Consider the following 26,430-nt stretch of genomic DNA (forward strand, 5'->3'; position numbering starts at 1 on the left):
TTCCAGGGGTGGGAATGGCAGAACCTGCATGCAAGGGCTGGTCTTCCCTTGCCCTGGCTGAGGGAGACAGCGCAGGACAGCAGCCACAGGAGGCAGCCAGGCAAAACAAGGAAGATCTTCTGGATGCCCTGGCACAGGGTAGAAGAGAAGAACTGGAGCAGAGCAGAGCTCTTGTCCCACATCTCTCCAGCTCCCTCCAGGCCCACAGATGAACACACCACTGGAGACTGCAACTCAACCAAGCGAGGTTTATTTACAGAGTAGCTGTACAGAGCCAGCAGGGACACAGCCCCACTTCCTTCAGAGGCTTTTGAGTGATTTTCCAAGCACCTTCCCAAGGAAATCACTCCTTTTCCCTTCCACAGAACAGTTCCCATCACCACCAGGAGAGAGCCAGGGCTCAGCATTTGTGATTCCAGTAACTGACCCTTAAGCTGGGGGCACAGAGGAAACACAGCTGCAGCAGCAGACCCATATTTGAGCCCCACCAGCCTCCACCTGTCCCAGCCTGTGGCCTCCTGCAGGGCAGCAGAGCACAGGGAGTCGGGAGCAGGCACTGGCCTGTGTTCTGAGAAATAGCATCATCCTACTCTCAGCATGAGAGATTCCTCTGGTGCCTTCTTTCTGTTCCCACAGAAGGATGGCAGGTCTTCTCACCAGGCCCAGGAAAACCCTTTGCTCCAAGGAATGCAAGCAGAAGGGCAGACATCATCCCATTCCCACACCATCAAACAGCCAGCCCCAGAACAAGATATGGGCAGGCTCCAGGACTTCAGCCTTCCTGCCCTTAGCTCCAGCATGGTGCTGATCCAAGCACTGACCAACTACAGGCGCAGCCGCTTGATATCCTCACTGCGGAAGTCGATGCGGAGAGCCAGCACCTGCCGGACCTCGGCGGGAGTCAGGCGCCAGGTGAGCGGACCTGAGTTTGGACCCCAGTAATCCAGAATCTCTGTCACCTGGAAAAAGAGGGGAGCAGTAGGAGATGGCTCAGCACATACTGTCCTCACAGGTAAGTTTGAACTCAAGCACTATCAGACACAGAGAAACTTCTCCAGGTTCTCCACACCCTGTAGGTGTGATGGTATCTGGATGAACTGAGTAAAGCCACGTGCAGTGCAGTGGTGTTCCCACATTCCCCAGCAGAAGCAGACCAAGTGCAGCTCACCCTTTCCAGGTTGAGGATGGTGGCCATTTGGGAAAGACGGGCAAACTTGTCACGGATAGTCCACGTGGTGACTGTGGTGAGATAGGCTATGAGGGACCTCAGCTCTTTATCAAACTGCAGACCACCGAGCTGTGGGCACAGAGGGAGATCTGTTAACTCTCCAGGCAGACCATGGGGTTGTGCCAAGACACCAATTACAATCACAGGGAGGCAGAGGGAGGTCTCTGAGCAGGCAGGTCCCAGTTAAACCATTTATTGCAGGTTTAAGTGGCTTATGTTTAGACCCAGCTTAAAACCCAGTCCCCTTATTGGTGCCAGCTCTTTTCAGTCCCATCACCAAACCCACTTTGTCCCTGTGGGTGCTGATGTAGAGGTGTCCCTGAGTTGGTCACTGGTGGTTGGAGAGTTTCTTATAGGGTAATATTTGCATCTGCCCTGCCCCATCCTTTACTGAGGGTTTGCAGTCAAGACAGACTACATGGTAAAGGAGTGTTTTGCTTACCCTGCTGAAGGTAGATTTGAGCAGCACTTTCTCCAGTTCAATGGCTATGAGACTGGTCATAAGACCAGTGAGAGTATCATAAATCACTGGAGACAGTCCAGCCTGGAAGCAGAAACCTGTGTCATTCTTGTCAGGAAAAATTGAGCAGAAGTCCCTAAAGCCCAAGGCTAGGAGAGCTTACAAATAAGGACTTGCAGGCTTGGCAAGTGGGGAGCACCGCAGAAGTGATCCAGGTATGTGGGGCCTGCAAGCAGGCTTTGAGATTGCAGAAGGGAGTGACTGGATCCCTAAGAGCCCTGCAAGGCACTGGAGGACACCTCTGCTTGCTGAGCAAGGGAGAAGCTGGAGGATGCCACGTGGAGGTCTGGCCAAAGCCTGGCAGGCTGCCATCTCCTCCTCTCACCTTGAACTCTGTCATCTGCTGTTCCAGATTGACGATGAACTGCTGGACCCAGGGATCATTGGCCTCATAGTCACTGAACTCCTCCTGACAGTGAAATGCAGAAAGGGTTGTTTATGTGGCCTGAAGTAAACCACAGCCAACAGCCCAGAAGACAGGAAGGGAGGTCCCTCCTTGAGCAGCACTTCATCCCTTCTGCTCCTCTGTAGCCAAATGTCCCTTTCCAGGCTCGGCTGCAGAGCAAGATCTGGGTATTTTACTGGTGCTCTGTGCTAAGGAAACAGCAGATAACTAAGGGGAAGGAAACAATGGTTGTTCTGACTGTGCTGCTGAGCATTAGACAGAGAGTGCTCAAGTACAAATGGAAGCAGAGAACACTGCTCACCTCCTCGATGTTGTGGGAGACAGAGAGGAATAAGTTGATCCACGGCTTCACCTGGGGTTTGATGGCTGTGCTGTTGAGCTCATTGAGACCTTCCTGAGCGAGACAGCAAGAAGAAAGGACAGTGAGGCACAAAATCTTGACCAACAGGCTGTTTTGATGCTGCTTCCCAGCTTGGGAAACTGGCCCACAGACTTGCACAGGAAGCTGCATACAGGAGGCTCGGATGTCACACTCTTCCGGTGCCGGAAGGCTCTGAGGATACCGTGACAAGAAGAGCAGGAAGGATGTTGGCCCAGAAGCTGCTGTTGTGCTGACCTGTAGTGTGGCCTGAAGGGCTTGTGCTTCCCCACCCCATTCCACACAGCTACAGATTTCCTGGCAGGAGCGAGGCACCTGGGGTAGGGTAAAAATGCAAACTCCATTTTTCACTCAGCACCAGCCAGGGCACTGTGACTGAACTCAACTGATGCCTTCCACCTCCACTGCAGCTTAGCTCAGTAGGAGAATCTAAAAGGAAAATAAAAGCTGTAACCACAGTTAGTTCCCTGAATTAATCATAACCCCAGCACATGCCATCTCCCCTGAGCAGCAGGCTGTCAGCAAAGGCTGTTCCGTCCCCTGTGATGAGAGCTCTTAAAGCCCTCTCCTGCCAAGCCACCCCTCTTTGGCTCAGCAAGGTGTCACGAAAGCTCACTCAGTATGAAACTGCGTCGGTACCGATTCTGACTGGCATTTGATAGAAGATTTTAACTAAAACTGGCATTTCTGAGCAGGCCCTGCTGGCAATTGTCCTTTTCTGAGGCAAATTCAGCATGTGTGTGACTCAGGCAGCACAGGAGCTTCCTCCTCAGCCTCCAGATTGCTTTGCAGCCACTTTTAAAACCACACTAGAATCAGATTGGAGAGTTTTACTCCTTACTGATAAGCTCTTTGGTTTCAATACTGACCACAATCCCCAAGAGGGTTTGCTGATAGTGCTGAACTGAAGGCATCTGCCTGTGCTGAACTGTAAAGCCAAACAGAAAATAATCTGACCCCTCTGCAAAGAGGGGTGTGATCCACCTGTAGGAAAGGTTTACAAAGGTAAACCTGATTAAAAATATTCTCCTTTGTTTGGTTTCTTTCCACATGAGGTACTAGGTCTTCCTCCTTCTCTCCCTGCCGGAGACCAGTGACATTTTAGGACAGCAGGCCCCAGCATGCCACAGGAGACGGGATTTAGCCAGAGAGTCCTCTGCTCCATGCTGACGGCTATTTGCATTTGGGAAAAAAGGAGAAACCTGAGAAAAGGGCAGCTCTTCTCTACCAACAGCCTGTCTTCAGCATTACTTAGTGAGGCTGTGGACAACTTGACAATGTGCTGTGCCACGAGGGAGAATGGAAGAGATGGAAATGCTATTAATATTTCTTTTCCTGAAAATGCTGAACCAACTGCAAGTCCATGCTGAGTGAAGACAAATGAAGCACATTCCTTCTGGCTCTGCAGCTGCTTCCAGTGCTTTTTATGCAGCTGCCAGCTGGTGTGCCTGTGTAAATGGGCTGTGGCTGTTTCCACGCCTCAAAGCTGACTGATTTGCTACCTCCTGCACCTACCCAGTGCTCCTGGAGTCAGACATGGCTGGGCCCTAGGCTGAAGTGATTCCTGCCAGTGATTCCCTGTCTTCAGGGAGAACCCTCCAGCAGCCAGTGTTGGAAGCCTGCAGTAATTTGGAGAGACACTCACCTGCAGCAGGTCACGGAATTTGTTGGAGACAGCAGCCATGTCCGAGAGGCAGCTCTCAATCTTGGCCTGTGCTTGGTCACCTCCGAATCCTTGGCTAAGTAGTTTGCTGCAGTCACTCTGGAGGGAAGAGATCCATGAGCAAGCTGCAAATTAATAACCTGGGCAGCTTTTATTTCTTTGTGTTGCTGAGCTCTGGCTGCCCACCAGTGTGTGGGATAGGACAGGAGCCCAACTCTTGCTCCTGCAAAGGCAGAGGCTGCTGGTTCCAGCAGAGGGGAGAAAGGACAGCAAGAAAAGAAGCCTGGGGCTGTCTAGCCTGGCACCAGAGAACTGCAGACTCTCCATGATGCACAGATTATTCCTGCACTGGGTTAGTCAGGCTGGAGGAACTGGTATTTCTGGCTGCTACTATCAGCAGGAAATTGCTATGCCAGCTCAAAATTCCTTCCCTAAGGCTGGAGGGCAAAGACCTCAGGAACTCGGGCATATCCAAGTCCAGATGGTTTACTTGACCCCTGCCTCCACCAAGGGAGGATATTACAAATTTGATTGAGGAAAAACCACTAAAGAATACAAACTGCACCTCCAAAGTCTTCTTTAGGGTCATGATATTTTCACTGCAGACTTCCACATTGTTTAAGGTCACCTGAAAAAAACCAAAACAAACCCAAGGTGGATTAAATGGAATTTCCCAGCACCTCACCCCCAATCCACACATTTAATCCATGCCCTGCTGACAGTACAGACTGAAATGCAAGTAGTTAAGGGACAGAGTTGCTACTGTGAGATCAAAGCACTGCAGATTCACTGAGCTGCATGAAGCTAAACTCCAGCAATGGAGCACATGTGGTGTACCCCCAGCTAGTACAGAGTTCAAGACAGTTTACTGTTTTTCCTCATCATCCTTCTACACCAGAAGAGCCACCAAACCCACCAGAAAGGACTGCTTGGCCTCGTCCGTGCTTTCAATGCCTTTGGTGTCGAACTTGCCCTGCTGCAGGCTGCTGTGCATGATGTTCACAGCACTGGTCACCCCTCTCTGGAAGTCCTGGAAGGTCGTGGCTGGGAAGCCCTGCTTCAGCTTGTTGTACAGAACCTCCCTATAGGCAAGCAGAACATACCAGAGTTTAGAGCAAGCAAAAAGAAAATTATGCTCTGTGCCTGGGGACAGCATTCTGTCTCAATCTGACCTGAACAAGGTAATGGAACTTTAAAGGAGAAAAAAAAACTGGCAAGTATCTCCTGACAGCATCAGAATGCTTAAAGAAAAGCATAGCCACCCAGTTTCTGAGCTTTCCTGAATATCCTGCCTGCAGCTGCCTGCGGTCTTCAGACACAGTTCCTCACTCCCACAATGGAATGAAAAAGAGCAAGACAATTTCTGCAGTCTCACCCAAGTCTGAGTCATCAAGTAACCCAGAGAACAACTAGGGGTGATCATGTACCCTCAAGCAGGGTAGTACCCCAATGTTACAAAGCAACTCCATTTCATAGGGGTTTTGGACCATCAGGTTCTTTTCTCTGCTTGTCCTACAGGTGGATCACCACTACTGTGAGAAAAGATGCCCAGATCCAGCTTCCCACATCTGCCACTGCTTTCTACAAGGATCTTCCATGGAGATGACAAGCCAGAGGTTCAAAGGCAAAGAACACAAGGAAGACCATCTGCCAGCAGCCACTGTTTGCAGAACATGAGGTGGAGGCCCATTGCAATGAATCTGGTGTGTTTTCATTACCTGAAGTCAGACTCCAGCTCGGTGGTGGAGTGATTGATCATAGCACAGAGACAGTCTATGCTGGAGCTGGACAGAGCCCGCCCAATGCACTTCTTCACTATATAAAACACATCATCCACCATGCTGGAGGTGAGCTGGCCCTTCTCGTAGCTGTCCATGGCAACAGCCTGCAAAGAAAGCTCTCTCAGTGCCCTGAGCTCTCTGAGAGTGCTGAGAGACCAAAGTGCCCATCTGCCCACTTCCCCCTGAGTGGAACTGCACCCTGTGTGGTGGCACCACTCAGACTAGTCTGCAGTAGCCCACAGACCTGGAAGATGCCTGGGGTATGTCTGAAGTCAAAGTTCAGAAACAACCACTTGCTTTTCAGGGCCAAGGGAAACAAAAGACTTTCCCAACAACTGCAGATTTGCCATGTATGCATATCCCTCCCCTGGGATGCTCACCAGAGAACTGAGGAAAACACACAGAAATGCATCTAAGCGGTTTTCCCCCACCTTATTGACAGTCTCCCTCATGAAGTATTCCTCCATGGTGATGTAGTAGCCAATGAGCTCTTGCATGGTGCAGCTCAGCAGACAGTTGTTGAGGAGCTTGTCCAGGTATTTTTGATGCTCTGTGAAACAAAAGAGAGACCTATCAGCAGGAACCCAGGGCCAGGAGGCAGCTCCACCGAGTCCCCTTGCTGCTTGTCTCGTGGGACCCACACACACCTGCCAAGCTCAGCCTAGAACAAAGCATAAGCCTCAACTGTGGAGCTGAAATTGCTGAGCTGGATTTTGCAGGTGGCTAAAGTGATTTCCAGAGCTCTATAGAGTACCAAAACCTTGAACCTTTTCTTTCGTGGCCTCCACCTTTGGGATTTGTGCCTGCAGTGACCAAATGGCTCTTCCTCTCTTTACTTTGTTATACTCCACAATCATTCTAAATGTTGGTTTTCCTGTTAGAGCGAACAACCAGTGCTGAAAACAGGTTTGGAAAGTCTAGGCTACACAATTGTCTTCTACAGAGACTCCCAAAGTGTCTTTGCAGACCCTGTATCACTCTGCTCTGCCACTAACTCAGGTATATCTCCATTTCTGGCTTTGATAAGCAGAGCCTATGAGTACTGGTACTAAAGGGGTTACCTTGCTTTACCTCCTCTGAGGCCATGGCATCTCCCACCTCAAAGTCAGCTATTATTCGTCTCTTGATGAACCTCAAGTAGAGCTCACTGCGGGCATTCATCAGAGTGACTTCTGTTAAAATAGGGTCAAGCTCCCTGGAAGAAATAGCAAGAATCAAGACAGCAGGACTACAAAAGGGGAGGCACTAATTTAATTCAGTTAAGTAGTTCTCTGTTCCCTTTCTATGAGATCAGTACTGCCCTTTTCCATCTGTGCCGTTGAGTGGCAAAGCTCAGCAGAATAACTGGTATGTGCAAAGCATGCACACACACAATCAAAATATCCCCCAAAATCTCCCCCAGGAGGTATCTCTACAATATTGGTTTTTTCTCACAAATTCTACTCTAAGATTTAGCAACATTCTACTCTAACATTTAGCCCCTCTTTTCCCTCACAGATCTGAGGACATCCACGTTGAAATCACAGTGGTAAGGACTACAAGACTCAAAGCAACCTGATGTAACTTCAAAATGAGCCCTGTTTTGAGTGGGAGGTTTGACTAGAGATCTTTATCAGTCCTTCCCTACCTCAGTTTTGCTACAATTCCATGAGCCCTACATTGCCAGTGTTAGAAATGCCTGGTCCCTGCCATCTCCGTGTGTGTGTTTTTGTGCACAGACTCATGTGTTTCTCTGCAGATGATGAAGAATCTATTTAAGCTCAACAGCTCAGGAAATGAGATAAAAAGAGCATGTTACAATGCAGAACACAGTGTTCAGATCAGAGATGACCGAAAAATAGAAAGACTGACACATCAGCTTTTTTATCAGTGCGCACAGAAGAATTTTACAAATCCTGCTGGAAGCCTCATGGTGCACAAGTGGGAGAAGGGAACACCACCTTTATGTTACAGATGAAAAATAAAAAATCAGAAAACTGGGATGCATGCAGAGTTACTCAGAGCAAATAGTAAGCAGATGTTACTGCTGAAATATTAATTATGCAGGCTCACAGATAGATCTTTCTTGAGGAACCTGTTTTCTTTCAAGGCATGTTTCTAAGTCAGGCAGTCCCAGTAGGGCTGGGTGCACTTTCAAATGGCCTTGCTTAAGGGTTATGTAAATATTTACGATAAGAAGAAAAAGAGGGAGATTGAAAGCACTGCAGTTTGTTGTCAAGAAACTGATGGTATGGAGCTGCTGCAGCAGCAGTACAGATAAGGTAAGATCCAGAGATTTATTCCTGTTTCTGTCATAAATTATCTGTCAAGAGAGCTGCTCTGTTTTGTGGGCTCCAAGGACTGTTCTCTGGCCATGAAAGGGTAGTGGGCACAGGCAGTTAAAATCTCAGTCCTTCATGTGCAGTGATATCGATAACATTCCAGGAATGCTTAGAGCCAAGGCTTAGAATTAATGACTAAGCAAAATAAAGCCCCAGTACAAAGTTTCCTTTACAGAAGGGCAGTGAAGGGCACCTAACAATTGGATTTTTAAAATTAATACTCACAAAGCTTCTGGAAGAGTGGGAGAGTTATCTAAATGCTAAGTACTGTTAATAACAACTCAAGAGTGAAAGGTTAGAGAGCATAAAGAGTTTTTCTTTATACCTTGGTTCAATCTTCTCTGCAGAAGAACTTCTCATCATGCTATTCTGGACTTGCTGGAACTGCAATCAGAAAAGAAAAGGAGTCTTTGCTGATGGTTTGTACTCTCTGAGGGTAATAGGAATGCTTTGCAGGAAGTACTGCCAGAGAAGGGAATCACATAAGTTCACTTCCTCCTCCTCCAAGGCAGAGCTCATCCCTCCAGGAAGGGTGGTGGGATGGGACTTGACCAGAGGCATTCAGGTATGTGACCATGAGACAGTAACAGCAGCCCTACATCTAAGCAGGAACAAGACAGTGGGGAAGGTGTACTGAAAGCACCCTACAGAGCTGCACAGCAAAGAGTGCCCAGGGTGCATTTACCATGTTCCAAATGAATCCTTCTCTGCATCAGAAAGCAGAGTTACAGACTGAATCCCTTCAGCTATCAGGGTAAATAAGGAGTAAAGCAAGGATTCTCTCAATACACAAGGTCAAACTCTGCTGCCTCTATGGCAGTGGGAGCCCCACAGCACTGGATGGAGGGCACAGTTGGCTGCATGAGGCAGCCTCACACTGCTCTCACCTGCCTGTGATAGTCCCTCTCCTTGATGAACTTGTCCACCACCTTCTCCACCTGCCGGTCACACTCCACCTGCAGGTGCTTGATGAGGGTGTAGAGCCTCCCCGGCCCGTAGTAGGTCTCCACAATGGGCTGGTGGGTCTCCACAATGCGAGCAATCCCTGCAGAGAGAGGAGAGAGACTCAACCAGCAGTTCCCAGAGCACAGCAGAGCTACACAGGTCCACAGACCAGACCTAAAAAGGGATCATTCACTCCACAGACAGAGTACAAATCTCCTGGAGCAAAAGCCATTTCTCTGTCCCTAAAGAGAACTCCTGCCATGCCCTGTGTGCCAGCTGCCCTTCAGCCCAGCAAGATACAAGGTATGAAGCTTCCCCAGGACAAAGCCACACAAGCTAAATCTGGCAGGGGGTACAACTGCCACTTAAACACAGTCCCAGCTTTTAGCACCTGCAAGGCTACAGGGGAAAATCAGCCCAGGGATGGCTCTTGGACACACACTTGCTGCAGAGAGCAAGCATTAGCAAAGGCAAGAACGCCTTGGAGGAATAGCTCATCCACAAGGAAGTATCTCTACAATATTGCCTTCTTCTCACAAACACTCTAATTCAAAAGTTAGCAATGCTCCCCCTGCTTTTAACACTACTACCAAGAAAGCTCTACTGGTGCCAGGCTGGGAGAGTAACTTGGCAGGGGTGTAGCCTGGAACTACAGCAGATTTCCTAAAGAAAGTGGTTAATCACCATGGGATCTCAAGTACTGTCTGTGGCACTCCCACAGAGCATTCATATTCCCTTCTCTGCTTTCAAGTTCCCATGGTGCTTCTTGAAGAGCCAGGCCTGGAGGCACCAACAGCTGCTCATCCCTCAGGGATCTGATTTGTTTGTCTGGAGAGCTGCAAGTCTGAAGAAACCTCCAGGGAATACCCAGTTGTTTTGAGTATGCAGAGAACAGGAAGAGTCTGATTCCTGGGGGAAGCCAACAAATCCTTTGCAAATCCACTTTGTGCCTGTACAAGATGTACACAGGAAAACTTGCTTATTGTGATGCCCTCTCCTGGTTAGAATAAATCCTACTAGTTGTGTCCCTGTCCCTCGACTGAGGCACCTGTAGCTCCAAGGAGAACGAGGCATTTTGTGAGCTAAAATGAAAAGCATTTAAACTGATGGACAGTCTCATCATGGAGAATTTGCAATCAATCAGGAAAGAGGAAAGGAAGATTACCTTCAAAGAGGAGTGTCAGGGTGTCTGCAAAGATGACAGCAGCTCGACGGTCACTCATGTCTGTCCCCATCACCAGCTGCAGGTTCTCTTCTGCTTTGTTGGCCACCTGCATGGCAACAGGACCAGTCAGCTGAACACCCACTATTCTTTAACCCACAGGTCCTCTGTCCTTGCCCTAGAGAGCTTTCATTGGCCTTCCCAATGCAAGAGCTATTGCTGTTGCTCCTTTCCAGGGATCCTTTCCTCTTTTGTGGAAAACTCAAGGCTCAAGGAAAGGCAGAAAATTGCTCTTCTTTTTCCAGGCTCATTGGATAATTTTTAAGCAAGTGCACAGAGCAAGACCAGAAAGCCCATCCCAGCACACAAATACAGGGAGAGATATGAACTAGGGCCAGTGCTATTTTTAAGGTTAACAAGCCACTGCCAAAATCTCCTTCAAACATCTGTTGACAAAGACTGGGTTTTGCTTTCCCCTGGGTGTCAGAGAGCCTGTTACCTGCTTGCAGAGGTACTCAGAGAACTTGCTCAGCCCCTCTTCATGTAAGCCTAGCAGAGGAAATATCTTGAAGAACCGTTCCACCTGGGGCAGGTCTCCCTGCTTCATAGCTGTGTCAAATTTCTCTGTAACAATTGTCTTCAGACGCTGCTCTGCTTCCTGCAGGAGTTTCAGGTTGGCATCAATTATTCCCCCTGGTCAAAAAAACGAGAAAGGGAAAAGTGACAGCACAATGTTAGTATTGTATCAAGGGCTACTTTTTTTTCCCAGGAGAGAGACCAGCACTGTATAGCCCCAAGCTGAGAAGGCAGAAGACACTGGAATTCCTCTACAGGCACAGACAGGCTGGTGCATGATGTAATGTTGTGATTTTGCATGAAGGATGACAACACATCCACTGGGATTTTCCTCTTAGGAATCTAGCAATTTGCTCCCTCATTTCCAGTTGCTCTGCTTGGTAGCACACCGTGACACAAGAACAATTCTTGACAGAGCCTTCTCCCTCACTTCTTCAGGCCTGAGCACTTTGTCCTTTGCCTAGTTAGCACCTGAAATACTATTACAGCTGTGTGCCAGGAACTTCCTTTTCAATTAATGATAATTCTGGTAATAACAGTTAAAAAACCTTCACCCCTAAGTCAGTCTATAAAATACTAGGATCTCTGGCCAGCATTAGATTTTCTGCTTTGTCTGTTGGGCTGAGGCAACCTGTGGGAAATGAGCAGCCTCTAGATATCCATTGGAAAGGTGACTCATCAGCATCTCCTCACAAACAGTGCTTACCTTCCTTGCCCTGACGACTGAGCTCAATCACTGACTTGTCCAGAGACAGATAGCGATGGATATGAGCTGCTGCTTGTTCATAGTCTTCATTTCTCAGGGCTGTCTGAACTCCATCCATGCAGAACTTCAGGTCAAGGATGTCATCAGCTCTCTGAATGGCCTGATAGAGTCGGTTCTGAAAGAAAGGCAACCAGTAATGCTTCCAGTTGTGGGATGGACAGGGAGAGGGAGCTGTCAGAAGAGTGAGGGAAAAACAGACAGCAATATTTCTCTATACAGCAAAACTACTATGTAAGCAAAAATCCCACACTACTTAAAAAGTGCTAAGACTAGTGGCTCCACAGGATAGACAGCATATGTCAAAACTGAGGCTGAAGTTGGAGGCCACAGTCCTCTGTAACAAACAGGCAGAGACCAGAGAGGACACCAACCATTATCTGTTTGATCTGAGTGGTTGTGCCAAGTGCTGGCATTGACACCCCTCAGCCTGTCCCCCATGAAGGAATAGAACAGCCCAGATTCCTGACCTGGCTTGGGTGACAATCTCCACTGTCCTCAGCACTGTGCTGCCAAGATTGCTAGTCACCTTATTCATGGTATTCTACCAGGAGCTGTGTGGACAGAAGGGGATGATGGAGAACCAGCTGCTATATGGAGGAGCATCCCTGGAAGTGTTCAAGGCCAGGCTGGATGGGGCTCTGAGCAGCCTGGTCTAGTGAAAGGTGTCCATGTCAACTGCAGGAGAGTTGGGAATGAGAGGAGCTTTAAGGTCCCTTCCAGCCCAAACCATTCTATCATTCTACCAGTCTTATACTATGCAATACCTAGGAGCCCAGAAAGACACACACAAAAAAAATCAACACCACAGCAGTTTCCAGCGCACCTGCCCACCAAAGGCAGGGCACATCTGTTGTGCTGTGAGCACAGAGCACAGCTGGGTGGTGACAAGTTCCAGCCCCCCTCAGCCCAGCTACCTTGGCAAGGTCGAGCTGACGGACTTTGCTGCTGACGTTCTCGGCCAGGTTGCAGGTGAAGGTGATCATCCCTGCCAGCTGCTGGGCATCCCCCTCGATCAGCTGCAGCTTGGGGCTGGCAACACACAGAACTGAGCATGAGAGGCACCACATGAACCACCTGGGTGGTGTGCAAAGAGCATGGCTCTTCCTCCAGGTAGAGCTGGTCTGTCACAATCCTCCCACTCATTTCATTGCCTTCCTCTGGGAGCAGAGCAGGAGAAAGGAACAGGCTGGCTGCTTTGGGAGAGGCTGCACAGACCAACTGTGCCTTGCCACCACAGAGGGCATGAATGAGACAGTGGGCCCTTAGGACATTCTCCACTTCTGAAGTGGAGGTGAAGACTAAACCTTTCCTTGGAGCTCTGCTAGATACAAGGCCATCAGGATGATTTTCCAGCCTGCCTGCACAAGTTCACCCTGACGAGGCAGTAATATTTGTTCACACCTGTAGACAGCCTGGCACAAGACGCCTGATCCAACAATTGATGCTGAAACCTGACAACGTCTGAGATGACACTTTCAAAAAGCTTCTGAGCCTACACCAAAATGGGTCAGTCTGGGTGAGGGCAGAGCTGTCAGTGCTGCTGGGAAGAACTGGGGATGAGGATCCAACTCGTGGTCTCTACCACAAACTGATTTAAAGTCTGACATTTTCTGAGAATGGATGTGCTTCCCCTACAACACTGAAAGGAGTATCTGGGTCATGCAGCAAGGAGAAGGAAGGGCGGGTGGAACACTAACCCCATGCGATGAAGGGCAACCATCTTATTCTCTATAGTGCCTTGCTGCTCCAGGAGGGCATCCAGCTCTTCCTGCACAACTTTCTGAAAAAATAAAACAAAAGGATGAAGGAGGTGCTGTGTGACTTCAGCTCTCCTCCAGACCAGCAATTTATCAGACCCTACATCCAAGCCAAGGACACAAAGCATTAGTGCTTCCAAAAGCTAACATGACAAATAAATCCCTTCTAAGCTCTCTTTAATCCTCTAAATCTTTATGATTTTTCTATTTGAAAGCATCGGGTTTGGAATCCTCATCACACCGCTTTTAAGTCAGATAACCCACAAATTCCTCCCTTGGCCGGGCTTCCAGTGCACGAGATCCCAGAATCTCCAGGCTGCTCGCGGTTCAGGGATCCGCGGAGGCGACACCGACACCGGGCCAGGCCCCAGGGGCGGCTAAGTCCGTATCAAACACCTCTAGCGAGTATGCAACAATGAGGGGCACAGCGACAGCGAGGTATCCGCTTTTCGGGGCCCCGCTGCCTCCCATGCCCGGCCCCACACACCTCCTCCTCACACAGCCGGCTGTAGGCGGCCTCCAGGTCCGCCAGATCGGTCAGCGACTGGATCCGCTCCATTGACAGGGCGGAGGCGGCGGGGCCGCCACTCTCCCCTGGCGGCGCCTTCGGCCCCTGCGCCGTGGCCGCCGCCATCTTGGCACACAGCTGACGCGGTCGATAACTCCGTGAAGCCCGGCGGGACCGTCAAATGCGATGCCTGAGCCTTGGCGCCGCTCGGCTCCCCCCGGCAGCGAAGGAAGCTAACGCTCCTGCAGATTTCCATGCTAGGAGGCGGCTGAGGGCTTTTTTGGGGGGGTTCTTGGTGCAGGCGACAGCTGCAATAGAGGCGCGATCATTCAGGCACCACATTGGTCACCCTCTCGTCACACAGCGCGCGCGCGCGCCGGACACGTAGAAGGCCCCAGGGAGAAGGCGCGGGAGGGCAGCGCGCAGGCGCGGCGCTGATGGCGGAGGAGGCCGGCGGCGCGTCCGCCTAGGCCGGAGCAGCATCCGCCGCCATCCGCACGGTGAGCGCAGCTCTGCCCGCCCGGCGGCGGCTCCGCGCCAGGGGCGGGCCCCTGGTTTGTGGGGGGGGAGCGTCGCGGATCCCTTGGTGCCTCGGCCGGGTGAGGGCGGCCGGGCCGGGCCGGGCAGTGAGCTGTGGCCGGTTCCCGGGGCGAGTATTCCGCAGAGCGCGGGGAGGTGCCGGCTCCGTGCCCTACCGGGGCCTCGGCGAGGCTGCGGGCCGGTTTCCCCGGCCGGTTGGTGCTGGGGTTCCCTCGCGCCTCAGCCTCTGGGAGAGAGAGGAGTCGGCCCTGGGCAGCTGCGGGTGGCTGCACTCGTGTTCATTGAAACGGCGGCCTCAGAGATGTGTAACGGCGCGGGGATCCCGGAGGGCTTCCCTCATTGCGTTTGGTTCCTGAAAAGCGAAAACCGTGGCTAATTAGCAGTAATTACTGGAAGTCCTGCTCAGCCGCCCGGCAGTAAGGAGTTCAGCTGGCGCTCGGCGTCCAGGACGCCTTGGGAGAGCCTTTTGCGCTAATAAATACCAAATAGCGGGGTGGCAGTCGGGCTCTGCTGTAAAGTGATCCCTGCACACACGGGAGGGCAGCGGTTCTCTCTGCTGGATGAAAGGCTTTGCTTTTGAGAAGTTTATTATTTGTGTTACTTGTTGCAGAATTACCAGAGCTACGATAAGCTGAAGCAAATCCATTGCCAACATGTTTCTGTACAACCTAACGTTGCAGCGTGCCACAGGCATTAGCTTTGCTATTCATGGCAATTTCTCAGGTAATTTTCTCCTCCCTCTGCATGACTTGGCTTGAGGCTTTTTTGGATACCAGTTTGCTTTGGTACCTCTGGGGCTTTTTTGCTGGTACATTATCATTTGTTCTTGAGTGTTACTTGAGCATTGGTAGCTTGTGGAAAGATTGAGAGAAATTTGGCTTGATTATTTATCAATCTACTTTATCTATAGATTTAGTTTAGTATTCGGACCAATTTTCTGATGTCTTCAAAGATGTTCAGACAGTGGTGGTACATATTGTGGTGAATAAGTTTCTTTGAGTTTCTCCATGGTAGTCCTAAAATTGGCATTTGGAAGTTCACCCTTCTTCCCTTGCAGCACTTGTTGAAGTTGTGTGTTATGTGTTCTGTTGCTGACTTGTGCTCGTGTTTTGGGTTCTTCAGGAACCAAACAACAAGAAATTGTTGTTTCCCGGGGCAAGATCCTGGAGTTACTGCGCCCTGACCCCAACACAGGGAAGGTTCACACGCTGCTGACCGTGGAGGTGTTTGGGGTCATCCGGTCCCTCATGGCCTTCAGGCTGACGGGGGGCACCAAAGATTACATCGTGGTGGGCAGCGACTCGGGCCGCATCGTCATCCTGGAGTACCAGCCCTCCAAGAACGTCTTTGAGAAGATCCACCAGGAAACCTTTGGCAAGAGTGGCTGCCGCAGAATCGTTCCAGGCCAGTACTTGGCTGTGGACCCAAAGGGCCGCGCCGTCATGATCAGTAAGTCTTTCTGTCAGCTTGTGTTCTTATTATTTTTGTCTTCTGTCTTGTAGATATTTATTTTGGAGCAAGTTTCTGCCAGGTATAATTGGAATTATAATTAATTATAATTGCTTTAGGCTGTGAGCTATGTCAAGGAGAACGCAGGCATTCCGAATTGTTCCTTGATGCTGGTGGAATTGCACAAATAAATTGTAACGCTGAGCCAAAACAAGCTGGAAAGAGACCAGTTTGCTTAGCAGTGTGCAGAGCCCTGAGGTGTGGTGTGTGGGAGAGAGGATGGGATTGCATGTGTCAGTGCTACAGTGTAGCTAGTCCATTCCCATGGCCTGAAATGATGTTCTGAGTTCATGTCTCTTCTCTGAGATGTCTCATGGAGACAGCCAGATGCATTTCTGATCAGGCTTCATAGGTAGATGGACACTTGGGAGAATTATTTTGGTAAGATATAGCACGAGGTATATAGAGCTTTCTCAGTTTGCTGAAGGCAGTTCTGTCCAGTGCTAATGGTAGTTTACCAGTATACTTTGAATAGGAATAAATGATATTTATTTTCTAACATGTCTGGTTTCCCTAGGTGAGAAGGTAGCACAGTCACAGTTGTGCCATTCATGTTGATATTTGAGTGGTGTTTCTTATGTTGTGGATGCTGTGTGTGAGGCAAGGATTCATTTTCTTAGTAAAATATTTCTGTGAAAAAGTTGTCATACCAGCTGGCTTTAAAGAGCAGAACATCTGGATGCTTCTTTTCATTTGTCTTTGCTTCCTTGCAGTCTGTCATCTCTTGTGTTAAAAGAGCAAGTAGATCTGCCTCAAGCCACTGTAGTTGGAATATTGGGCCAGGTGAATGTAGCTCAAAGGGTCAGGCTTTGTCTTTAAAGGGGTGAAGTTGTCATTTTGTGCTTGCAATCTGAAAGATTTAAAATGAGACATTCAAGCTTAATTTGTGGCACAGAGAACACCAGTGGTGAACTTCAGCTGAAGTAATGCTGATGTTCTCTTGTCAAGTTACAACTCGATTTTGGGCTGCAGGTATGGTCAGATTTGACTATCAAGTAATGGGCTTCACGTGCTGTTGTCCTTTCTTGCAGGCGCCATTGAAAAGCAGAAGCTGGTGTATATCCTGAACAGAGATGCTGCTGCTCGACTCACCATTTCCTCCCCACTGGAAGCCCACAAGGCCAATACCTTGGTCTACCACGTGGTGGGAGTGGATGTGGGGTTTGAAAACCCAATGTTTGCTTGTCTGGAAATGGATTATGAGGTGAGAAGAACTTCATCTCCCTTTGCTGTATTTTGACCTTTGTTGTTCCTATTCTGTTCATCTGTCACTGGGGAACATTTGCTGCTTCTGCTGTCTGGGACAGTTTTCATTTTTTACAGGCTTACTGTCTTGTCTTCAGCCAGAATGGGCAAGTCTCTTCTGTCTTGGTGATTGATTCTTTTTGCTTTTCAACTGAAAATATGCCTGTTTTCTTGGTCTGAACTTCTCTTGTGCAGCTTCTAGCAAGTCTTTTGGCCACCATACTGTTGCTACTCAAAACTGTTTCCGAACGCGTCAGCTTTGCTCCTCCTTTTAATCCTTTTTTTCAAAGACACCTTGATGTGTTCTGTTTTAGGAAGCAGACAATGATCCAACAGGTGAAGCTGCAGCCAACACACAGCAGACATTGACATTTTATGAATTGGACTTGGGTTTGAACCACGTTGTCAGGAAATACAGTGAGCCCCTGGAAGAGCATGGCAACTTCCTCATAACAGGTACCACCCACAGAGTTGTTTTTGTATGGGTCTGCTTGGTTCCTATTCCCCAGGAAAACACAGTCAATACTCTTTACATCTTAGGAGTTGTTTCAATTGTAGTCTGAGCCATTAGTATAAATTAATTAATTAACCTTGCAGTCAGGTAATGAGGGGTGTTTTACATGGAAATACACAAGTATTCATAGGAGCAGCTGCTGTTTCAGAGTGCTCTGAAATCAGCTAGTAGCAATACAAAAGGACTATAGTTAATGTGTAGGTGCTGTTTTAGTCTCTTTAATGGGATTCCATCTGCTAAAGCCTGTAGATGAATCCGTGGAATAAAAGCCCACTTGGAGGTGTTGGATGCAAAGCCAATACAACACCTTCAAGCAGGGAAACAGCTGCAGGTTCCTCTCCAAGCACAGAAGGTGCTGAGCTGAGAGAGCATCTTTGTATACTTGCCCTGTTGCATCTGCTGTAGGCAGCTGTCAGACAGACACCAACTATTGTGCTGAATCTGTTTGATGATATGATTTGATACACTGAGATCACAAAGTACGGTTTTAGAAATGCTTCTGTTAACTAAAGATGTTAATCTGTCTGGTGGATTTTTCTAGAAGCAAAGATGCCAGAAACCCAAGGGTTGTGTTCATCTGACACGTTACTAGTGTGGTATTTTGGGTGTCATTGCTTTCTAGACAAGAATAAGCCAGGAAAAGCCATAAAACCTAAGCAGTTTGTCAGAAACTGCATCCTTCCAGATCCCCTGATTCCATCTGCCCTGTTCTCATGGTGGCACAGGCAGCTGTACTCAGTCTTTTGTCTTTTCAATAAGAGCAGATTCATATATGCAGGGTGATGGAGTATGTTGGAAATGATGTTGCTTTAAAGAAAACTAAATGTTCTGCGGATAGCCAGTCAGATCTATGGTAAAAGCCTTTCTCCCAATAATTTTCTTTCAGTTCCTGGTGGTTCTGATGGCCCCAGTGGGGTGCTGATCTGTTCTGAAAACTATATTACTTACAAAAACTTTGGTGACCAGCCTGATATCAGATGCCCAATTCCCAGGAGACGGGTGAGTATTTTTTAAGATTATGAATGCTTGGAATTTGCCTTTCAGGGTTAAGGGCACCAGGAAAGTTTTAAAGTAAGAAAAAAAGGAGTTAAAAACATGTTGGCTTGTCTACCTCACTGGCTGTGTGTTATCTGGGAGGGAGGATGGTGGTGGGCATAGCCTGAAGTGATGAGTGTGGTTCATGTCTCTTCTCTGAGATTTATACTGGAGATACTCCAAAGACTCTGATCAGGCAGCACTGTCAGTCCAAGTTAGGATTACTTGAGATGCTGAGCAGTGGCAGTGTAGCTGCAGGTGAATTCAACAGCTGCTCTGTTGCATCTAAGGCTGCTTCTTCTCCCTTTGGTATTAGGAATGCAGTATTTTGAACACCTGTCAAGGTGCTCAAAACCAGCTGTGTGTGGCTTACAGCCCTTTCCTGTGTTTTGGGCTTGGATATGAGAGTTGTCTGGAGAGGAAAGTAAAACAGATGAGGGATGCTGCTTGGGCATAATGTCCCACAATTGTATTTCTCTCTGGGGCAGAGATGTACCAAGGGTGACTACAGGTGTAACAAAGGGATGTGCTTTTCGTTAAAAACCTTCTTACATACTGTGAGCTCTTAAGTTACCTGTGAAATGGAAATACCTCAGTCAGTGAAATCACCTCTGTGCTTGTTAGGTAATTCCACCAATGACCTCCACTGTCTTTCCTGACAGAATGACTTGGATGACCCAGAGAGGGGTATGATCTTTGTCTGCTCTGCTACACATAAGACCAAGTCCATGTTCTTCTTCCTGGCCCAGACAGAGCAGGGAGACATCTTCAAAATTACTCTGGAGACTGATGAAGACATGGTAAGCATCACATGAATGCAGAAACATTAATTGAGTGGAGCTCTTGGTTACTTTCTCTAAGGTGATACATATTTTCTGTTGTGAGTTTAACTGTGTAAGGGAACATGCTTTATGTGATTTGTAATACAGTTAGCCCTGGTCACCACTGTGGGTAGTACTCATAAAGAGACATGGTGCAAGGTTTGCAAAATCCTCTGAGGATTAAACTACAGTCACTTGAGCATACTTAAAATGTTCTAGAGGTGGTCTTTTTTTAAAAGATGTAGACCATTCTCCATGAACCTCCTGGAGAGTATTTCAGTAACTTGTTTTGTAGAACTTAGCTTCCCTGGATTTCAGCAAGTACCTTCTAGTCTCTTAATTGAGTGTTTACATGCTGCAATCAATATTTTTGCAAGATGAGGTAGCTAGCTTGGCACAGCTGGTCTGTGAGTTTAAGTAACAGGCTTGCAGTCTCTTGCTGCTGCTTGTTTTAGTATTCTGCTCTGAAAAGTTCTCTGCTGCAGTGTGATTAGTTGGATTTTTTGAGTAAATGTTGAATGTTAATTTCTCCATCTAAACATGTCATATTTGGTACATGGGGTGATTGTGTAGCAGGCATCCAGCCTGCCAGAGTTCAAGGTGTGTTTGGACAATGATCTCAGACATGGTGTGATTTTTGGGGTTGCTCTCTGCAGAGCCAGGAGTTGGACTTGATAATCTTTGTCAGTTCCTTCCAACTCAGAATACTCTGTGATTCTGTGATGTTCAAGTGCCTGAAGATTGTTCTTGGATGTTTCACCAACAGCTGTTGTGACCATATCAAATTTAGAAATTCGCTGAGGACAGTTGTTTTTCTAATGCTGGAGAATTGGTGGTGTTCAGAGAAGCAAATTTATTTTCTCTTAGGCAGCTTGCTATTTTCACAGCTTTTGTTTTCCAGATTGACTCAGTGTTACAAAAGGCAGAAAGTCTTGGAATAAAACAGGCATCCCAGCTTGTGTGTTCAAGTAGTCTGTTGGATGTGTGGTTTATAACCTGGTGCCCCAACTACTGATGTGTTAAGCCTGTCCTGCTCTTGTTCATTTTTTTGGAGACGATAGCTAGGCAAATGTTTGTTACCAAGTCACACACATGGAGCTCCAGTACTTTAGCATCATATTCATATCTTCATCCACTTTCAGGTAACAGAGATTCGGTTGAAGTACTTTGACACTGTTCCTGTTGCTGCTGCCATGTGTGTGCTGAAAACAGGGTTTCTCTTTGTGGCATCTGAATTTGGAAACCAGTGAGTAAACAGTTTTACGTCAGTGTTTTTCCCCTGAAACAGAGTGGTTCTGTTCAGGCCTGCAGACTGACCCTTGAACTTATTTGTGCATGGAAAGACAACACCTCTGATTTAATGGGTAGATTAGTGCTTTGTTCAGAGGGCTTGAGAAGAACAATTGGATTAGACTATGAATGGGGGAATTTTCTTGTTGTTTGAACTCAGATTAGATGATGAAGTGCAGAGAACAAAAGGTTACTTGCTGTTGCAGCAGATTTTGGAAGAATTGAGCACTTGCTGTTTGTGTAGGGTTCATCACGTATCTGATGAATTATCTTTTCAATTAGCTTAATAGTTTTGAATTTGTGTGTGTATGGCCCACTCGGAAGTAAATACGATTCCTTATTAGTAGCTGTGTTCCTTTCCTTATTAGATGTGTACTTGAGGGCTTTCTCTTAATTCATGTTTGGTCTTCTAAATACTCTAAAGGATCATGTGCACCTTTGAAGATTAGCTTCACTGTGTCTGAGGGAGGAGTTCACAGGAATGGAGATTTTGCTGACTGTATCTGCAGTCAGCCACCTGAGGGAGCCCCAGCCAGTTTGCTGGACTGAATCAGAATTGAGGAAGCCATATTCAGGCTTTATTAAAACCAGGAAGTAACTCAGTCTATCTTTCTGTGGGATTTTTTTGTTTTTTTTGTTTTTTTTTTTTCTTATCTGAAGTTTTGTTTGATTCTTATGTTAATTGAGCTCATAAATTGGAATATAGGGAATGGTTAAAAATAGTGTGATTAAAAGGTGAGAGTATTCCAATAAAATAGATAACTGTGGAGTTGAAGTCCTAGCCATTGGCCTTGCTTTTGGCCTCAGCTGTCAGTTGCTGCTTTGGCTTAAACACAGGAATATCTAAAAGGCTCAAGGGTAAACAAAATACTGAAACTCTGGGATACCGTGCCAGTGACAGCTGCGAATGTGAAGGGCTGAAGCTGGGAGATGGGGGGGGGGGGTTTCTTATTCATGAGTTTTGGGGGGTTTTTTCTTTGCAGGCCTCTGATTTTTTTTTTAATATTTTGTAACCCAGAAGACAATCCTTAAAGCCAAATATTAATAACTGAATAATGTAGGGTTGGATTTTTTTCTTCCCCACTACCTGAATATCTGGTCAAGTCTTACTTAAAGAAGGCTCCATGAGCCTTGCTCTCAACATGCTGACACGCTTTTTTCTGTCTCAAGTTACCTGTACCAGATAGCTCACCTGGGGGATGATGATGAGGAGCCAGAGTTTTCCTCTGCCATGCCTCTTGAGGAAGGAGACACATTCTTTTTTCAGCCTCGACCTCTGAAGAACCTGGTGCTGGTGGATGAGTTGGACAGTTTGTCTCCTATTCTGTGTTGTCAGGTATGTTGCCATCAGCAAGTTCCTGTCTACCACATGTGTAAGTGGAATCACCAGCTAAGCTATTTCAGGTTTCCAGAAGTACTGCTCCAGGTAAAGACTCATAGAGAGTCAAATCTGCAGAGTTCTCAGACAGCTGCCTGACATTGGTACCTGGCCTGGTAGATTTGATTCCTGTGGCAATAAATATGTGTCTGAACACCAGGTGTCAGACAGTGATTCTGTGATGCTTCTCTGTTGACCATCAGACCAACTGTTTGCAAAGAGATTTGGTAACACTTAACATTCAGGGCAGCAGCTGGAACACCCCATGGCATCCCCACAGCTTTTGGTGTTTGAAAAAGCATTCTTAAAGCAGTAGTGTGAAATATATATATATGTGTGTATATGTGTATGTGTATATATATATATATATGTATGTATGTGTAGTTTTATTTTCTTGTTCCATGGATGTTGTTCTGACACTTTTTCTCCACACAGATTGCAGATTTGGCCAATGAAGACACACCCCAGTTGTATGTGGCTTGTGGTCGGGGGCCCAGGTCATCCCTGAGGGTTTTAAGACATGGACTTGAGGTAAGACATCCAGCACTTTAGAAGAAAAACCTGAGAGATGAGGGCATTGTGAGGAAATCCTTGAAACAGAGTTGCTGAAATGAGGGTATTCTCCTTTGCTGTAGTCTGGAGAGCTATTTTTTCTTGCTTTATGAGGATTAGAAGGGTTGTATTGTTTATTCTTACAGTCTCAAAGGCTTTTTGTTTACTTGACTTCAACAAAACCTGCTTTTTGTTTCTTCTAATACTTGAGTGTATTGAGCTGGAACATTCCTGGTGTCTGCCAGCTGCTGGTGATCTCTGCTGGTGGTGGATGACCTTGTTTTAAAGCTGATCATCCAGAGCAGTAATGTTGCCATATCATTGCTGACCATATTTTGCCCTGTAGCAGATCTGGCATGAGAGCATCAGAATTGGGAATTGTTAGCTTTTCTCCTCAGTTGTGGGAAAGCTTTAAAAACTGCTTGTGGTTTGATTGCTTACTCTAGTAAAGTCTAAACATCTGTTTGCAAAAGAGCCTTCTTCCTGTTTACTCTTAGGTATCTGAAATGGCTGTCTCAGAGCTGCCTGGTAACCCCAATGCTGTATGGACTGTGAGGAGACATGTTGAAGGTATGCAGTATTTTCCTGAAGCACAGGGAGGCCATAATGTTGTTGTTTTCTGGTTTTCTGTCCAATGAGATGGGAATGGTGCTGCGTGATGCTTGTGTGCCATCCTCAGAAATTATGGTTTGAGTCAGCAGCACCTGCTTGTCTTAAAAAGCCACCCACCCTCTGGTCCCCTTGTATTGTCACACTTCCTTTTGACAAAGAAGCAGCTGCCTGCAGCTGCATCCATCACCCAGTATGCTGTGTCAGCTGTACATTTGCAGCCTGAAGCTGTTGAACCTCTCATGCATTCCCACTTCCCATAAGTTTTTGCCCATAAGTTCTTGCTCAAACATCAGCAGGCAACAGCTATTCTTGTTGTTGTACTGTACTCACTATTCTTCATGTGTGTGTTGACAACTGCAGTAATCAGCTCTTTGTGAGAGAGTGGGATACAAATTATGAAACAAAGATGATAAATCAGCAACTGTGTTTGCATTTTATTACTTCCTTCTGTGCATATCTGTGAAAAAAACACTCTGGACTAGGACATACTCTCTGTTCAAAAGCCAGCAGTGTGTAGAAGGTTTGTTATTCCAGAAAGATTAAGATTTCAGGTTGGCTGAATATACTGGTTTGGGGGTTTGGTTGGTTGTTGGGTTTTTTTAAATTTCGTGGTCTGAAATAATAGCCTTGCTATTACTAATGTACAAGAGGAAATGTAGTACCTTCTGCCTTTCTCTTTATGGTGCGAGCAGAATTGCACAGAAACACCTAAAAAGCTTGTAGGAAATCTGTTCTGGGTGCTGGCAGTGTCAGGGATTATTTCCCAAGCAGTGCTTTCTTTAACTCTCAGAAAGACTTCCTAGGTTTATACAGGGGATATAGAAAGGTCATATTGTTGCAGTAGAAGCCTTAGCCTGCTATGGTGACATGACACCTTGTATTTCAGCAGAATAGTGTCTTCAGGGAACCAGTAACCCTGTGGAAATTTCAAATCCTGCAGTGGGATTTACCTTGCCATGTGAGACCTGCCATGAATTCCTGTGCTCATGTCCTGAAATTCGTGTATTGTCTAAACAATAACGGAGGAACTTTGAGCATAAAGTGCCTTCATGTCCCTGAGAAGTAAAAGGGTCAAAAGAAAAGTATTTCCACAGTTCATATAAAAAAATACACGGTTTTCTGAAAAGAGGCATTCTAGTTTGTTAGAAACCTTTTCTCCAGCATTCTGGAAAAGAAGTTGGTAAGATTTCCTCCCTCTGAGGACTGGAGGCTTCTGACATCACCTTACAGTTTTAAAATCTTTTCTCTTGGGGTTCCAGAAGAAGACTTTGATTTTTCAGGAGGTGAAGGACCACTGATGATCTGCAGGAAGCGTGACCAGTCTCATTGCCTTCTCTTCTTTCCACGTTCCAAATTTTCCAGGTTTCAGCATGATCATCTCCATGATTCAGAAAGGCTGGAATCTGTAGTTGTTAAGCTGTGCTACTCACTGAATACAGTTTATAGTTCTGTGAAACTGATTCCCAAGTTTCAATTCTTGGAATTCAGAAATTATTTAGTAGGTTTTGGTCAGAAAGAGTGCAGAACATTTTCAAACATGTATGTAATCTTTAAAGTGCCCTTGAGGGCACACTTGGCAGTGTGGGGTTGCCCAGCTCTGCCTCGATGTTGCAGTGTGTGCTGCAAGGCCTCCTTAAGAAACACCCAGGTCTGCAGTCTTCAAAGCAAATACTAACCTTGGCTGGTACGTGGTGATACTCACTACCAATACCAAGCCTTTTTTTTTCTTCCACAGGTGGCTGGTGGTGGAGGTGCTGATCACCACAGGTGTGTACCTACTGCTAGGGGCTACTGTACAGTACCACAGGTTAACCACAGAGAATCCCAACAGCATGGGGCTGCATTGATGCTAAGCACTTCACTAAACAAATTCTAGAAACTAGTGTGTAGTTGAAGATTGTTGCCTTTGAAGTTGAATAGCTGAGGAGTAGAAAGCAGATCCCATTTTGCAGTCCATTTTGCAGTCCTTGGGAAGCAAAACAATCAGCTGTATCTCTGTGGGACGGTCAGTTCTTGCTAAAATTGGATGTGTGTGTTTTTGGGGTATTTTCAGCTCTCTTGTAGACCAAGATTAGGCTTCCAGCTGCTTTGTACAGACCTCCAAGAGAAAAAGATGAAGTGTGCTTGGAGCAGTTGTAGGTATTGCTGGCATGGGAATGTCCTGTGGTTATGGGATTCGTCTGCCTGCGAGACAGAAGTGGGTAGGATTTGCACCAAACTATTCCAGTTGAATGATCTGTGGGTGTAGGTGTGTGCTCTGCTGTGTTGACAGATGGGAGCTAAGAGCCAGCATTCTCTACCTGGCACTCTTGCTGGAGGAGTAGTGTGCAGTGAGTCAGCGCTGCGGAGTTGCCACGCCGTAGTAAACAGAAGCCCAGAAAAATGTGCTGTCATCCCCTCAGAGTCTGTTAACTGAGAGTGATCCTGAGCTCTGACACTGCTCACCAGTTTGCTCACTGAACTCTGAGCTCGTGGTGACTGTATTTGTATCAGTGCAAGTTCAGATGCTGCAGTGTGAGAAAACTGTCCGGACTGGACTGGCATATAAGAATGGAATTCTCACAGACTAGCTCAAACTGAATCCATGATAAGTAATAAAAAGCACAGTAGTGTAGAGTTCATGGACTGAAATGTCATGTTTTCATAACTGGTTGTGATGTTTGCATGAAGCTGCAGAAAACTTGTATTGCATGTGTAGGAGAATGAGTCCAGCTGTGGCTCTTCAGAGTCATTAAAATGTCTCTTTTACTCACTGAAAGGAGCTGACTGGTGCAATTAGTACAGTAATAAGCATCTCTGAAGTCTTGTGTCTGCATACAAAATGATGTCTATCTGTTCAAAACTCTGGGGAGCCTGATGTTTTGCTTGGGATTGTGTAGACATCTTTTCTTATTAAAATCTGTAGATCTTTTCTTTTTCTAA

General features: G+C 47.0%; 2 protein-coding genes and 2 non-coding genes across 4 annotated transcripts in view; 3 read left to right on the forward strand and 1 right to left on the reverse strand.

The window, feature by feature from the left end:
• Window positions 1-234: 234 nt before the first annotated feature.
• COG4 (component of oligomeric golgi complex 4) lies at window positions 235-14,171 on the reverse strand. The gene is made up of 19 exons (XM_059857218.1): window positions 13,992-14,171; window positions 13,445-13,527; window positions 12,662-12,776; window positions 11,688-11,862; window positions 10,905-11,098; window positions 10,409-10,514; window positions 9,186-9,343; window positions 8,624-8,682; window positions 7,039-7,172; window positions 6,409-6,527; window positions 5,915-6,081; window positions 5,113-5,278; window positions 4,762-4,824; window positions 4,179-4,295; window positions 2,456-2,548; window positions 2,074-2,157; window positions 1,671-1,772; window positions 1,169-1,297; window positions 235-959 (listed from the first exon to the last, which is right to left on the reverse strand). Exons 1-19 carry the CDS (start codon window positions 14,136-14,138, stop codon window positions 825-827), a joined length of 2,346 nt encoding a protein of 781 aa, XP_059713201.1. The 5' UTR covers window positions 14,139-14,171; the 3' UTR covers window positions 235-824.
• Window positions 14,172-14,378: 207 nt separating this feature from the next.
• SF3B3 (splicing factor 3b subunit 3) overlaps window positions 14,379-26,430 on the forward strand; it is a 28,716-nt gene continuing 16,664 nt past the window's right edge. Inside the window, exons 1-11 of the mRNA XM_059857215.1 lie at window positions 14,379-14,512; window positions 15,163-15,275; window positions 15,675-16,001; window positions 17,093-17,265; window positions 17,621-17,762; window positions 18,707-18,819; window positions 19,518-19,655; window positions 20,819-20,922; window positions 22,137-22,302; window positions 22,780-22,875; window positions 23,394-23,466. Coding sequence (XP_059713198.1) covers window positions 15,206-15,275; window positions 15,675-16,001; window positions 17,093-17,265; window positions 17,621-17,762; window positions 18,707-18,819; window positions 19,518-19,655; window positions 20,819-20,922; window positions 22,137-22,302; window positions 22,780-22,875; window positions 23,394-23,466 — 1,402 coding nt within the window. The 5' untranslated portion in view covers window positions 14,379-14,512; window positions 15,163-15,205. The remainder of the gene's footprint in view (window positions 14,513-15,162; window positions 15,276-15,674; window positions 16,002-17,092; window positions 17,266-17,620; window positions 17,763-18,706; window positions 18,820-19,517; window positions 19,656-20,818; window positions 20,923-22,136; window positions 22,303-22,779; window positions 22,876-23,393; window positions 23,467-26,430) is intronic.
• On the forward strand, window positions 16,327-16,408 carry LOC132333069 (small nucleolar RNA SNORD111). Its single transcript, XR_009488055.1, has one exon. It is a non-coding gene; the product is annotated as a small nucleolar RNA SNORD111 (small nucleolar RNA).
• On the forward strand, window positions 18,976-19,055 carry LOC132333072 (small nucleolar RNA SNORD111). The gene has a single exon (XR_009488058.1). It is a non-coding gene; the product is annotated as a small nucleolar RNA SNORD111 (small nucleolar RNA).

The sequence above is a fragment of the Haemorhous mexicanus genome, chromosome 12 (genome assembly GCF_027477595.1).
Source record: "Haemorhous mexicanus isolate bHaeMex1 chromosome 12, bHaeMex1.pri, whole genome shotgun sequence".
Classification (NCBI taxonomy): Eukaryota; Metazoa; Chordata; class Aves; order Passeriformes; family Fringillidae; genus Haemorhous; species Haemorhous mexicanus.